Source organism: Carettochelys insculpta, chromosome 3 (assembly GCF_033958435.1).
Source record: "Carettochelys insculpta isolate YL-2023 chromosome 3, ASM3395843v1, whole genome shotgun sequence".
Taxonomy (NCBI): Eukaryota; Metazoa; Chordata; order Testudines; family Carettochelyidae; genus Carettochelys; species Carettochelys insculpta.
The window spans coordinates 193166964-193181310 of NC_134139.1; the positions used below are offsets into that span (position 1 = coordinate 193166964).

The 14347-nt window shown below is 43.1% G+C and overlaps 1 protein-coding gene across 3 annotated transcripts in view; it reads left to right on the plus strand.

Annotated features, from left to right (window-relative positions):
• The window catches only part of KLHL29 (kelch like family member 29), a 607456-nt gene that overhangs the window by 576379 nt on the left and 16730 nt on the right, over positions 1–14347 (plus strand). For 2 of the 3 annotated variants that reach the window (XM_074991330.1, XM_074991329.1), the window contains one exon: positions 8342–8486. The exons of the other annotated variant lie outside the window; for it this stretch is intronic. In XM_074991330.1, coding sequence (XP_074847431.1) covers positions 8342–8486 — 145 coding nt within the window. The remainder of the gene's footprint in view (positions 1–8341; positions 8487–14347) is intronic. 3 annotated transcript variants of the gene reach the window in all.

Consider the following 14347-nt stretch of genomic DNA (forward strand, 5'->3'; position numbering starts at 1 on the left):
TTATATGTACAGTGCCCAAGAGAGCGCTGCATGCTTTATGGAACAAGTAGGAAGACAGGAGGACTAAAATTTTCAAAAGCGTCTAATGGCTAGAGCCTTTCAATTGATACATAATCCCTGGAGCAAGGAGTTAGGTGCCAAGCAGCTCAGTTGTCAAGACTTTGGCAGCTTTGTGCATGTCTGCTGGCAGAAATTGAGGGCCTTTATATTATTAATAATAATTTATTTCATCCCTACTTCAGGCATCGTGGAAGAAGCAAGTCTTAAGCAGTCAGTTTTCACCTACAAAATCCATGTTTTTAGTTTTCCTTGTGGATATAGTACTGCTCTTTTCCTTTTCCCTGGCTTTTCTTTGTTTCCAGTCTAACGTAACAAGACATGCATATGATGGAGCATGAAGCACCCAGCAGGAGGGTGTCAACCACCAGTAATCATGTTTCTGTATTACAGCAATGCTAACAAACCTATTTCCTGGCTTTTTCCATCTCATGGACACAACGGCTGCTGTTTCTCTAATCGACTGAGTGACATTATGAGGTTTCTCTGTGCTTACAGCATACTGCCAAAAATGAATGTATTATGCAAAAAAAATTCTTTTTCCTTACTGAAATAGTACAAGTGCCACAGTAGCTGAGAATTCATTCCCTGGACTCATTATATTGTCTAGCAGGTGTCAAGGCCATGCATGCTTAGAAAAATCATCCAAAAATATCCCACAAAGGGCACATCATACCTTTTCAAATAATTTGTTTTATTTCCCAACCAAAAATAGAAAAATACATCAAAATCATCGAGGGAGGTGGTGGGTGGTATGTGTGCTTTATTTGAGAAAATATAAGTAGTGAGTTAACAATACTCTGAAAGTGTAACATGCTATGATCTTATTGGGAAATAAATACTGCCAATTTATTTGCTAATTTATAAAGTCATTTAATGTAGACACTGAAAAAAATTCACCCTTAGTGGAAGACATTTCTGACAGGGACTCCATCCTTTATTTTAACCAAAGGCCCTGAGACTGTCGAACATACGCTTTATTTTTCTCAGCTGCAAAGAAGTGGGACCAGGAACCATATTGGTAAACTGCCCTCCCACTAAACCTCAAGGGACACTGTATAGCAAAATGACGTGATGAATGTTCAATGTGATGAACCCTTCAGAACAAAGCAAAAAACAATGACAGAGGGAATGGGACTTGGTAGTCTTTCTATAAAATGCAAAATGGGATTAATTCTAATGAAGATCATATGGCATGCCCATATTAAAAATGTGATAACATGTTGAGCATAGAGGAGACCGTGGGCTTTTTAAATCTGTTTCCCAGCACTCCAAGCAGCTCTTGACTGTAACCAGGGCTAACCCTGTAAAGGGCTTTTTCACAACCAGTAATACTAGTTTAAAACCAGCTTGTGGTTCTTAGGTAATCAGTGATGAGAATGCAGGATGGACAAGTACGACATAAGGTAGCTCATACGCCTAAGCCTGTCTCTTCCAGGAACTCATGTGCTACCCTTCCCAAGCCAAGCTTGGCATGAGTGTTGGGATTATAGGGGGTCATTTGTTTAAAATTATCTCAGTGCTAGTGAAACAAGCTGGAGACCAAAGTCCTCTCTCCATAGATGGCATAGGCAGCACTAATGTGAGCTCCTTCGCACAGCCCAGCCAATCTGCCACCAATGTATGCCGCTTAAATTCCTCCTAGGAATAAGATAGTAGGTCCATCCCAGTCCTCTCTGAGCCTGACAGTAAGTGTACCAAATGGGACTCTTCTACACTAGGTCTAAAATATGTTTCCCAAAGGTCAAAAAACAGTGATCAGGCAGTAATAACTATTTGATGCTCGCCAGCCTGTGAGGCTTTGTCTGCATTGCAGTTAGACACTCTGTGGCTGACCTGTGCCCACTGACTAGGGCTCGGGCTACAGGCCATTCAATTGTGATGTATGTATTCAGGGAGGATTGCAGTGTGAGCTTTGTGATCCTCCCACCTCGCAGGGTCTTGGAGCGCTGCCGCCTGCCTGAGCTTGAGCCTCTGTACCGCAATTAACTAGCTCCCTTAACCCGAGCCCTATGAGTCCAATAAGTTGCCTGGGCCAGCCACAGGTTTTTAACTGCAAAGTACACTTACCCTTCGCGGGCTTGAACGGATGTTGATCAGAAGGGCTCTGCAGTTAAGCAGTCTCACATCTCTTCTTCCTAATCTCTAATAAGCTTAGTAACCCTTTTGGTAACTGTAGTGCCACAAAATCAACCAAGCATTTATACTGGCAACTGCTTACGTTTTGATTTCTTGCTGTGCTGTCCTCACAGCACTGCAAAAACTGTATTTCATACACAGTTTCCTAAGTCTTTTTTTTTTTTTTCAACAAGACCACGGCAGACACGCTGAAGTCAATGCTTGTAAATACGGGTAATTATCCTGTCACTTTTCGTTTTAGTTCAGTCTGTGTCGAATGCTAGGGCACTAAGATGTACCCTTTATGCAATATCAAACAAACAGTTGCCTATATTAACTCAACTATATGGTTTGATGAATGTTTCTGTGTGGGTTTTCCATTTTCAGATGCCCTCACAGTTTATATGCAAATAGGAGTTTTATTTACTCTTCACCACAACTAGATGTTAAAATCGGATGAGTGTTGTGAGGAAGCACGGGTCAGGGACCCAGGAACATTTCTGGTATCTAGTCTAAATCTAATTTCTCATACCGTGGCCCTCTCTGGATCATTAGGTTCCTCCCTTGTCTTCATCTCACCCCCTCATATGGTGGCAAGGGGTATTTACTTTAGAACTCACTTCTGACAAGTGTCCAGACTCTGCTTCTCTGTCTACCTCCCTGGTGGAGCGCCCCTGAGAGCAGAAGTTCTACTTGGACTGGTGTGTAGGGATGGACCTTCTCTGGCTCTTGAGTGAGAGAACAGGGCTTCCTGCTCCTTCAAGATGCACACTATTCGGATGGGGCAGCCAAGCCCTGGGAGGGGGGCTGCAGGACTGCCATTCTGTGCAGCAGCAGCAGTTTGGCTTACTTTTTTTGCTGAAGTCTGTCTGATGATGTCACAGATCTACATCTTATGTCTCCCATGTGCTTCTGACAGCACTTGTGGGAGCAGGTGCATAGAAGCACAGAAGGGGATAAGCCAGTAGTCGCTGCCCAGGAAATACATGGTGCAACCTGTCATTTTTGTCCCAGCCGCTGAGAGGCTGAAGCTGTCAACAAGATGAGCCAGCCCTGTTATTTCCAGTCAAGTTCTATCAAGTGATTCCATCCTGCTGCTCCAGTATCAGATTCTCATTGCCATGATCACTGCATTCTAAGCAGAGCTGGCCTAACCATTTGAGGGAGGGAATGTGAGAGCCGTCTATGGCTATGCCTAAGGTCAGTGCTTTGCCTGGTTGCCACACATACAGTGTTTGGCAGGATCTTGCCCCCATGTACACATTCTACCCTTCAGCCTTCTCATGCTGCACCTGCCAACTTCCTCTGGTTGTGTCGGTTTGTGTCAGTTCCCATTTGGCAAGAAAAGGGTTAGCAACTTGCTTTTCTTTACTAGAATGGAAGCCTCAACTTTGCTTCTGCGGATCCCAGAGGCTGTCTCTGCTAGCCAGGGGCTTGCACAAGTCTCTACCAGTTCCTCATTGATGTGTTGTCATACAACCTTTCTCTTGGTACACATATCAATGCTCTGTTAGAGTCCTTTCAGTAAGGCTGGATACGGAAATACATACAGCGCCTGAGGAGAACACCAGCTATAATTTCAATTTGTGTCTGACTGTCTCAAGAGGATCTCTGGTATGCAGGTTGATGTTGTTCACCCTTTCACCTTAGAAAGGGCAGACAGACACTAGAGCCATTTGCATGTAGGCCAAAGATGTGCTTGGCATCCTTTTCTCCCTTGGTGGGTATCACTGCTTTCAGGAATATGCTGACAGAGAGCATAGTAAACTGGCATTTAGATACTAGGGAAAGATCTGAGGCCAGGTCTCTGAGGCATTTATGTCTGCTTCATAGGAATGTCTGAGAGAATCAGCCAGCTAATTATAGGCCCAGTCTGAGTGTTCAGTCCGAGCACTAAGGCTGTAATGAATACTTTGAAGAGACTATTAAGCATGTTTATACATTTCTACTTCATAATTCCAGGACAGATTTTGGCTCATTTAATTTCAAGGAGTAACAAATTCCTGTGATTTTCTTTTAGACATTCAGAACCAGAAAAAGTAGAGACAAGAAGGTTGTGCAGCAGACTTGTGTAGTCTGTCCATCTGTCAGAGCTGGACTGTTCCAGACAGCACCTTTTCTAGGAATTCATCCAGCTTAATTTTAAACATAACAAGCAATGGGTCTTCTACCACTTCCCTTGGGAAACTGTGCTAAAACTAGAGATCAGCTTTCTTTCTCATCAATTCACCTACCTGTAATCCACAGGCACCACTTAAAGGCCTGGTATACACTCGGGATCGAAGTCGATCCAGATACATAATTCTAGCCACAACAGAAGCTAGAATTGACATATCAGGATTGACTTTGTTTCCTGGTGTAGATCGGGGCTCTACTGGCTGGCACTGACATTACTTACTCCACATATTGAGGTTGACGTCCAAGTCCAAAGAGATCGATTTTGCCACATCTTTACTGTCTTCACTCCAATGGATCAAGTCCTCTCCCTCCTGGGTGCTGAAAGTATAAATATGTTTTATGGTCTTTTCTTACCAAAACTCCTAACATTTCAGCTTTTTGAGTCTCTCTTCACAAGTCAGTCCCTCCAGCCTCATGACCTGTTTTGTTGCTGGACTCTAACTCCAGCCAGTCCTTGAGTATTGTATTGGTTAGGGTGGTGTCCAGAACCGAGAAAACTGTCAGGTAGAGTTTCTTGCTTTTAAAAAATAGGGGAATAATTTCCTGCAATAGGTATGATTGTGACTGAAGACAAGAGATTTCTGGGCCTTTTGAGAAGGATTCATTTAAGTGCCTCTGGTGTAGGACATGTCCTCTGAAATTACAGAATGTTATGACCTACTATATAGTAAGCAGACCTCCTATATTAGACGGGGAGGAATGTCAGGTAGCTGGTTGGTTTAGATGAGCTTGGAGTATGTGTTTCCTACCTCTGCGGTTTGCCCCTAGATTTGCTGACCCCTCCTCTTTAGATTTTCTGCGCTGTTGCCACTGGTGCACTCTCCATTGATCCAAGTCTGGGCGTGTGCTTGATCAGCAGTGTAATACTCATTCCCAGTGCCTCCATCCCTCCTAGTCCCACAAGAACATTGGCTTCAAAGAGCTGCCGCAGCTGCTTGCCAAATGTCTGAGAGCTGAGAACGGGCTGCTAATTACAATATTTGTCGTTCAGCCCTCATGAGCTATGTTAAGAATCAGACTGCAGTCTGTGAGCTGTTGAGGGATGTCATCTTATCCCATGTCTGTATGTTGATTTGCTACACAAGTCCTGAGGTTTTCTGCATTGCATTGGCAGGCAGAGGTAGAGACCCACCATTTCAAATGCATCTTTGGTTTCCATTAACTTGTTTTTCAGTCTGCTACATAAGCATACCCAATAAGGAGTTCAGCAGACTGTTCGGTAGTAATAAGATCTGAATACAGTCATACTAATGGCATGCCAGCACTTTTCTTTAAAAAAATGATTTGGCTGGTGTGATTTCAATGAGATGTTTACAATGGGGCTCATTTCTTGCTTTCATTTTAATACCATTTCAGGCTGTCACCAACCACAGGGTTGGAATGCAACATAAGATCTTCCAGCAGTTACTGAGAGTGCAGCAGGACATTTCTGAATTCTGCCTTACTGAATAAATGGTTTATTAATGTGATGTTGGAGCCATAAGCCACAACAGAGGGAGCATATTGTAACTGTGAGGTTATTGTCTGTGTCACAGGTAGGCTGCATTTTCAGCCACCCAAGAAGTGCACCTGCCTACCAAGTGCCTACGAACCACATGCTGGAACAGTTTATTGCCAAGAGATTCAACTTCCTCCTCCCCTCTCCTTTTTTTGTTTTAAAGAGCAGCAATTGCAGCAGGTGGAGTTATGCAGAGAGTACTCCCACTCTGAAAGATAGTTCTCAGCAAAAGGATAGCGGGGAACAATAAAACAGGATTTTTTCGCTACCATTTTAATTACTTTCTAACTTTTTTTTTTGCATTTATATCTCAAATAACTTTCTATTGCAAAAGCTTTCCATGAAATACTGGATAGTTTCCAATTTAGATTTTATGACAGTGTCCAGATGTCCTCAAATGATTACTTAAAGGGTTCTTTGTTGGAAGAACAACTCTGTTCTCTTTTAGTCCCTCCTAGGGTGACCATATTTCCCAAAGGCTGGTGTTTGCATTGCTGTTTATGTAACCACCGACCCACAGACTCAAACATAGGGCTTTTGTAGCTTCATGCAGGAACTGCTACAGTTGTCGTTTGGCAAAGTCTGAAGAGGAGATGCAGTCTTTCTTTCTGTAAAGTGGTCTAGGTGCTCAGCTTCACAGGAGAAAATGGGAAAAATGCCCATTTTTGCCAAGCACATCACGAAAGGGCCAAGCACCATCTATATCATCCCGGTGAGGTACTTATCCAGCCTGTTCTTACATATCTCCAGTGATAGAGATTCCACAACCACCCTAAGCAATTTATTCCAGTACTTAGGATTTTTTTCCTCATATCCAACCTACACCTCTCTTGCTGCAATTTAAACCCATTGCATCTTGTCCTGTCAGAGGCAAAGGAGAACAGTTTTCTTCCTCCTCCTTGAAACACCCTTTTAGGAACTTGAAAGCTGCTATCTTGTCCACTCTCAGACTTCTCTTTTCCAAACTAAACAAATCCAATTCTTTTAATCTTCTCTCATAGTACATATTTTCTAGATCTTTAATCATTTTAGTTGCTTTGCTCCATACCCTCTCCAGGTTCTCCATATATTAAGGCTTATCTGGCAACCTTAATTCTGGCATTTCCTAATCTTTGAGTGCATCAACCTGCATAATGCCTTTTAACCTATTGTGGAGGTCTGTTTTGTATATAACATTCTGGGTTTAAAAGAAGTTAAAAATGAAAATAAAAAAAAAATCCCATCACTTGGAGCCCTATTGGCTTCTCATGTGGAGCTGGGATCAACAGGTCCTTAGTACAGTCCTCTACCATCTGAGCTTCTTCAGCTTTTAAAAGACCATGCCCCAAATAGTCAGACTGTCCCTATCAAATCACCATAGTGCAAAATGAATCTTCAGACTTTTGCTGCCAAATTCTTACACTCCTCTACTAAGCATGTGTGAACTGAGATTTTTCAGAGGCTTATAACCCAGATGAATTTGGAGACCTTTTCACTGGAATAACGAAAATGTTGTCCGTGATGTAAAGACTGCCGCCTGCCAAATTTCACATCCTGGCTCCAAAGCACAGAAGTGCTAGAACTCCTCAAAGCACGATTTGAGAAATGTTTTAATATGTGCAGAACAACAGTCTTGTTCTTGGAAACTGATGGATCATTTCAGTGGAAATATTTGAAAAAAATAGTCTGAGACAAACACTGTGCTTGAGAAATACCAACTAGCGTGGTTAAAGTTTCCCAATTTATAAGCATATACTATGGTATATGGAATAAGTCTGCCAGCTAAATTTCACATATTATATGTTTTATATATATGGTTAAATTTATCTGCTATCCTCTGATAACTTCTCCGTGTTAAAGCATTCCCTCAAAATGGTAATAGAAATTAGTTTAGAACATTTGGGGCCCAATATGTCAGAAATGCTGAGCACTCACGACTCCAGCTGAAGTCACTGGCAGCCACAGATCATGCTTTACGTACATTAGCAGGAAAGATTAAGAAAGAAATATGAGGCCCTAGAAAATATGTTTGCATGTATGTGGACCCAACCACAAGCAAAATAGGCATACTAAGCTCATCAATTTTTAATATTAAGAAGCATGATTCTTTGCTTTAGGGTTCGTCTGCACTGAACCACTGCTCCCGAATGGAAAGTCTGTGAGTCAAGATTTGCAACAGTTCTAAACTCTGCAACAACTTCACGTATTATTTTTAGATACAACAACAGAGCTTTCAAAGTGGGTTTGGAGAGGATAGTTAGAATGGTACCTCTTTAGAACGCAGGGCGTGGGGTGTACTGTGGAATGAAGGACTTATGATGAACTTTAAAAATGCCTCTGAGAGGTTTAGAAGAAAAGAACACAAATTAAAAAAAAATCCTCATTTTCCTTTCTGTGGCCTTTGAGGGGTGAGAGAAACATGACTTACCTATAAATAAAAGGAATGGATAAACAAAAACAACTCCAAACCTGAGTCTACAAACTGATCTCAGTGTTGCTTTCCATTGACAGATAACAAATATGCTCCTGCAGTCACTCTCAATGGGTTCATCTTTATTCTTGGAGGAGCTTATGCAAGAGCAACTACCATCTATGACCCAGGGAAAGGCAATATTAAAGCAGGTCCCAACATGAACCACTCCAGGCAGTTCTGCAGGTGAGAAAAACCATTAAGATTGGATTAACAGCACCGCAGCATTTTCTACTGGGGGAAAAAACAAGTACATGATAATACTAGTGAAAGTGACTGGGGGAAAAGCAGATGTATCAAATATGGTTTTGGGTTGTTTTTTTTTTTGTCTTCATTGTACATATTTAGGGGTGTAATATTTTCTAATGGGAGGCTCTTTTTAAAGCCCTTGTACATCCTACTGAACTTTAGTTCCTGAAGGTTTGAGTGCCGTGATTTGCAATGTGGGATTGGGAGAGGCAGGATTCTTGGAGTCTAATCACTACTTTACTGCATGATATCAGGGCAAGCCATAGACAGGCTGAATGCCTCAGTTTGCCTTTCTGTAAAATGGGGATAATAACAGCTGTTTCCCATGAGGGAGGGGTTCTGTAAAGTGCAAATAACTACTTAAACTTCCTTGAAACAAAAGCACACTGTAAGTACCAACAATTGTTCCTGAATTGAATTTTTTTTTAACTGTACAACTTGTTTGTTGCATCTTTCCTTCCACATTTTTATGAGTCTGTCCAAACACACGCCAATGATTATAAAAGTTAAAGCCTGGCTGGCAAAAATGCAGGGCTGGGATGATTTTATCTATTGGCAGAGGACTACAGTACTGACATTTTTAAAAACAATGCATTAAATACAGGAGAGTCAAACGTTGATGTGCCCGTGGCTCGGCCCCAAACTTCAGTGCATATTCTGGCACAACGCAGTAACTCCGCTCATGGAGTGGATCGTTCTCGCTATGGTTGGTGCACAGCAGCTGGGTCATTGGTGCTTTCAGGTCACACACAGTGCCAATTACAGGGGCTAGCAGTGGAGCGGAGCTGCCAACTGTCAGTGAATTCACAGACAGTCTGTAAAAATAGCTAAAATTGGACCTGTCCATAAAATCTGCATAAAATATTTAAATATCAGGTTTTTTAAAAAGCCCACGTTTTTCAGTGGAGCTGAGGAGTCGCTCCCCCTGGTCTGTGGAGTGAGCTCTGTGCCACAGGGCAGCTCCAGGGAGTTGCCAATGCCCAGGGCGGGATGGAAAGGGCGAATCTCTTGGCAGGGCTCCCTCCAACCTCCTGCTGACTGGTCAGAGCTGCTTGGTTTTGATTTCTTCTGACTCACCAGTGTCAGCACAGCAGCAACTTTTGTTAGGTGTGTGCAGCACATGCCCCTGCTGGGCTCCCCATGGCTGGGGGCAGGGGATGGGGTACAATAGACCCAGGTACAGCAGGGCAATGCAGCCTCCTACAGACTCCTCCCGGTATCTTACAGCAGGGCAGTCCCTTAGATCACTCCTACGGTGAAAGGGTTATTGTTGACTGGCAGACATGGACCTGGAAAAATCAGTACAGAAATGGTTAACAGTGTAACTGCTGCAGCATATGATCCCAAAGTGGAGAACCTGGAGGAAGTGTCTGTCTCTGGAAAGAGTTTAAACATTGCTCTTGTGATGTCTGAATAAGAGCATTCCAGGCTGTTCACTTTAGTCCTTTGAGCCATTTTTATATCAGGTAGGAAAGTGTCCGTGAGTTAGTTTGATTGTCGGTAATTTTTTCTAGCGCATCCATAAAAATCATTTCAGCAATTGGCTGCTCTGAACTGGAGGTGCATTTTTCCCATGCTGGGGCTGGAGGACCGGATGCACTTAGTAATGATGTAATGATTAGGGTTATTTCTTATTTCCATTGCAATGGTCAGCTGAGATCAGCGCTCCATTGTGCCCGACCCTGCACAGGGGACCAGTGAGAGACAGCCTGTGCCTTGAACAGCCTGCAGATTAAATAGCAGACAAAGAGCAGATGGGAAGACAGGCACAAAGAGAGAAGCAACTTGCTTGAGGTCACCCCCTTCCCCCGCAATGTCCCCAAAAAATCATCGTTTAGCCATAGACCACCAGGGCAGCTCCTTAGCCACGCATCACTGGTAACACGTCTAAATGTTTACATTTTTCAAAACTCTTCGTTTTATTTTTGTTGACAAATTAAGGACAGAAAACACCTTCAAAACAAAGAATCCATTTCACGTCAGTCCGATGTGTTTTTATGTTAAAAAGAGCACCCTGTTTTTGACTGCTGAGCTGAATTTAGTCCTGCAGCAAACAGATGAAAAAAATCGCACACCAATTTCCAGCCAATGCCTCTGTATTCCTGCTGCTTCTGTGCTAATTACAGATTTTCATTGTTCCTCTGTGTTAACAAGAGTGAAATTGAATTGAGGAGAACCCCACTGTGTTCAGACAGTAGTTAATGATATTTTTTTCTAAAGATTGTAAACCAGAAATAAAGGGTGTGATGCAGTTTACATGAGCTGCCTCATTAGCTAGGATTTAAATAAATTAAAAAAGAAGATGTTATTTAACAACATAAAAATTAACCACGTTAATGATCCTCAACCAGGGTCACACAAAACCCAGTTCGTTGGGGTAAGTTTTTGCACCTCATTTTTGTATTTTAAAGAGAAGGTTTGTGTCACTTTCAGAACTAGAAAATGTGCCTGCATGTAGCATGGGGAGCAAAGGGACTTGCCCTATGTCTAGGGTGTATGAAAAACGTAAAGGCCAGATGAAATCTCTTTCATGAAAAATTAAAATAAATTGTTCTGGTCCCCAGAACGTGAGCAAAGAAGTGTCAATTTCAGAATGTCTTTGGGACAGAGCCTAATCCCATTGTAGGCAATGAGACGTCTGGTGTTGACCCAAGTGGCCTTTGTGCCTATTGAAAAATCTCCTGCTGTATGTTTAGGGTGAACTGAATCTTTAGAGTGTTCTGAACAGCTATGGGTATTTTGCCAAGCAACAGAAAATGGGTGGTTAGCCACATGATTGTTGTCTCATTTGCAGCCTATATACGTACTGCTGGATATTTGGATATCCCCAGCCACACGCTGTGCTGCAGTCACAGATGACAGCAGCAGAGAAAGGCTGGAAGCTGTGATTATTGCTCTTTGCACTGTCCTCTTGGCCACCTCCTTCCAAACTGCAGAAGCTTCCTCTATTCCTGTGACTCTGAAGCCCTCTCCCTTGGCAGACAGATATCCTCCGTTTCCAGATCACCTTTCTAGGGTTTATTTTTCTCCAAGCCAAAAGAACTCAGAATGTGTTTCTACCCAGGATTAAAAATTCCATGTTCCTGCTTATTTAGAATTCAGGCTGCATGCAAATAGAGCTGTCTTACAGAGATCCTCCACAGGGTAACAGCAGCAGCACGGTGGTGCCAGAAATGATTCCAGAGAAGCTAATTTAGTACCAGCAATTCCCGACAGGCACAGAAAAGCTGTTTCGTCCCCCTCCAACTCTGAGCCAGTACGCTTTGTTATATAGCACTGCCGAATGGGAACCCTGAATAAAACTTGGATTCAGGCTGAACAGCACAGTACAAACACAATACAACACAACCATGGTGGGACTAGGCTTTTTTCACATTGTAAATAAATTCGGTGTTTTGGGCAACGAAGCACAACTTCACTGCTTAACTCGTGCCTGCTGACATGTGGGATTGGCTGAGGACCCCCAGCCTGTTCATTTCCTGTCACAAAGTTGGGATGAACTTCAGGTGCAGAAATGGGTTAGAGCATTGCTTGTTTGGCAACCAATTCACTGGTGGCTGTGGTTATGCAATATGGTTTCTTGATAATTGCCAGCTTTCCCAGCCCACAAATTTAAAAGCCAGCTTTTCAGGTTGTAGTCTCAGGTTCTGTACACTGGGGGAAATGGTGCAGAGAGGAAAAGCCCAGGGTTCCTACCGATCTGGAAGTAAATGTGTGGTTGGGTTGTGGGACAATGGACAGAGATTAAAATCACAGCAACAAACTAATCACAGAATCATAGAATCACAGGGCTGGAAGGGACCTCAAGAGGTCATCTAGTCCAGCCCCCTGCTTCAAGCAGGATCAACCCCCCCCCAAGTCATCCCAGCCAGGACCTTGTCAAGCCGGGGCTTAAAAACGTCAACGGATGAAGAATCCACCACCTCTCTAGGCAATGCATTCCAGTGCTTCACTAATATCCTAATTTCCAATCTACACCTCTCCCTCTTTAGCTTCACACCGTTGCTCCTTATTCTGCTATCTGGCACCACTGAGAACAGTTTCTCACCATCTTCTTTAGAGCTCCCCTTTAGGAAGTTGAAGGCTGCTATTAAATCACTCCTCAGTCTTCTCTTCTGTAAACTAAACAAGCCCAAATCCCTCAGCCTCTCGTCATAGGTCATGTGCTCCAGCCCCTTAATCATTTTTGTTGCCCTCTGCTGAACCTGCTCCAGCACATCCACATCCTTTTTATACTGGGGACGCAAAACTGGATGCAACAGTCAAAATGTGGCCTCACCAGTTTCAAATAGAGGAGAACAACCACTTCTCTAGATCTGCACAAAATGCTCCTCCTAGTGGACCCTAGTATGCCGTTAGCCTTCTTGGCTACAAGGGCACACTGTTTACTCATATCCAGCCTTTCATCCACCATAATCCCTAGGTCCCTTTCCACTGTACTGCTGCTTAGGCAGTCATTTCCAAGCCTATAACAATGCTTGGGATTCTTCCATCCCAAGTACAGGACTCTACATGTCTCCTTGTTGAACCACATCAGATTTCTTTTGGCCCAGTCCTCCAATTTATCCAGGTCACTCTGGACCCTCTCTCTATGCTCCAACGTATCTAGCTCTCCCCCTAGCTTTGTGTCATCTGCAAACTTGCTGAGGGTGCAATCCAGTCCCTCATCCAGGTATTTAATAAAGATGTTGAACAACACACGTGAAACTGACCACCATCCAGATATTGAGCATTGACCACTACCCATTGGGCCCAACCATCAAGTCAGCTTTCTATCCATCTTATAGTCCATGGATCCAATCCATACTTCCTTAAATTATGGGTTTTCCAATGTCGACAGAGCCTCGTCATAGAAGCTAATCAGGTTGGTCAAACACAACTTGCCCTTGGTGGATCCATGTTGGCTACTTTTGATCACTTTCCTTTCTTCCAAGTGCTCCAAAATGGATTCCTTGAGGATCCCCTCCATTATTTTCCCAGGGAGGTAAGGCTGACTGGTCTATAGTTCCCTGGATTGTCCTTATTTTCTTTTCTGATTATGGTCACTACATTTGCCTTTTTCCAGTCATCTGGGATCGCTCCTGATCTCCAAGAGTCTTCAAAGATCATGGCCAAAGGCTCGGCAATGACATCTGCCAATTCCCTCACTACCTTTGGGTGCATTAAATTGAGACCCATAGATTTGTGTACTTCCAGTTTTTCTAGATAGCTTATAACTCGTTCCTTCCCCACAGATGGCTGCCCTCAACCTTTGCCATACTGCATTCTCTAGTACCATAGTGTGGGAGCTGTCTTTGTCTGTGAAGACAGAGGCAAAAAAAGCATTGAGTACTTCAGTTTTTCTTACATCATTTGTCACTAGGTTACCCCTCATCCAGTAACGGCCCCACACCTGCTCTGATAACCCATTTATTGTTAACATGCCTGTAGAAACCCTTCTTGTTGCCCTTCACATCCCTTGCCAGCTGCAGTTGTAATTGTACTTTTGCTTTCCTGATTGCTCCCCAGCATTCTCCAGCCATATATTTTATACTCCTCCTTAGTCAAACGTCCACATTTCCATTTCTTGTATGCATCCTTTTTGAGTTTAAGCTGACCAAGAGTTTCCCTGTAAGCCAAGCTGGTTGCCTACCAAGTTTGCATTTCTTACTATGCAGCAGGATGGTTTGTTCCTGTGCCTTCAGGAAGACTTCTTTAAAATACTGCCAGTTCTCTTGAACTCTTCATCTTCATTTCCCAAGGCATCCTGCTCAACAGTTCTCTCAGGGAGTTGAAGTCTGCTCTTTAGCAATCAAGGG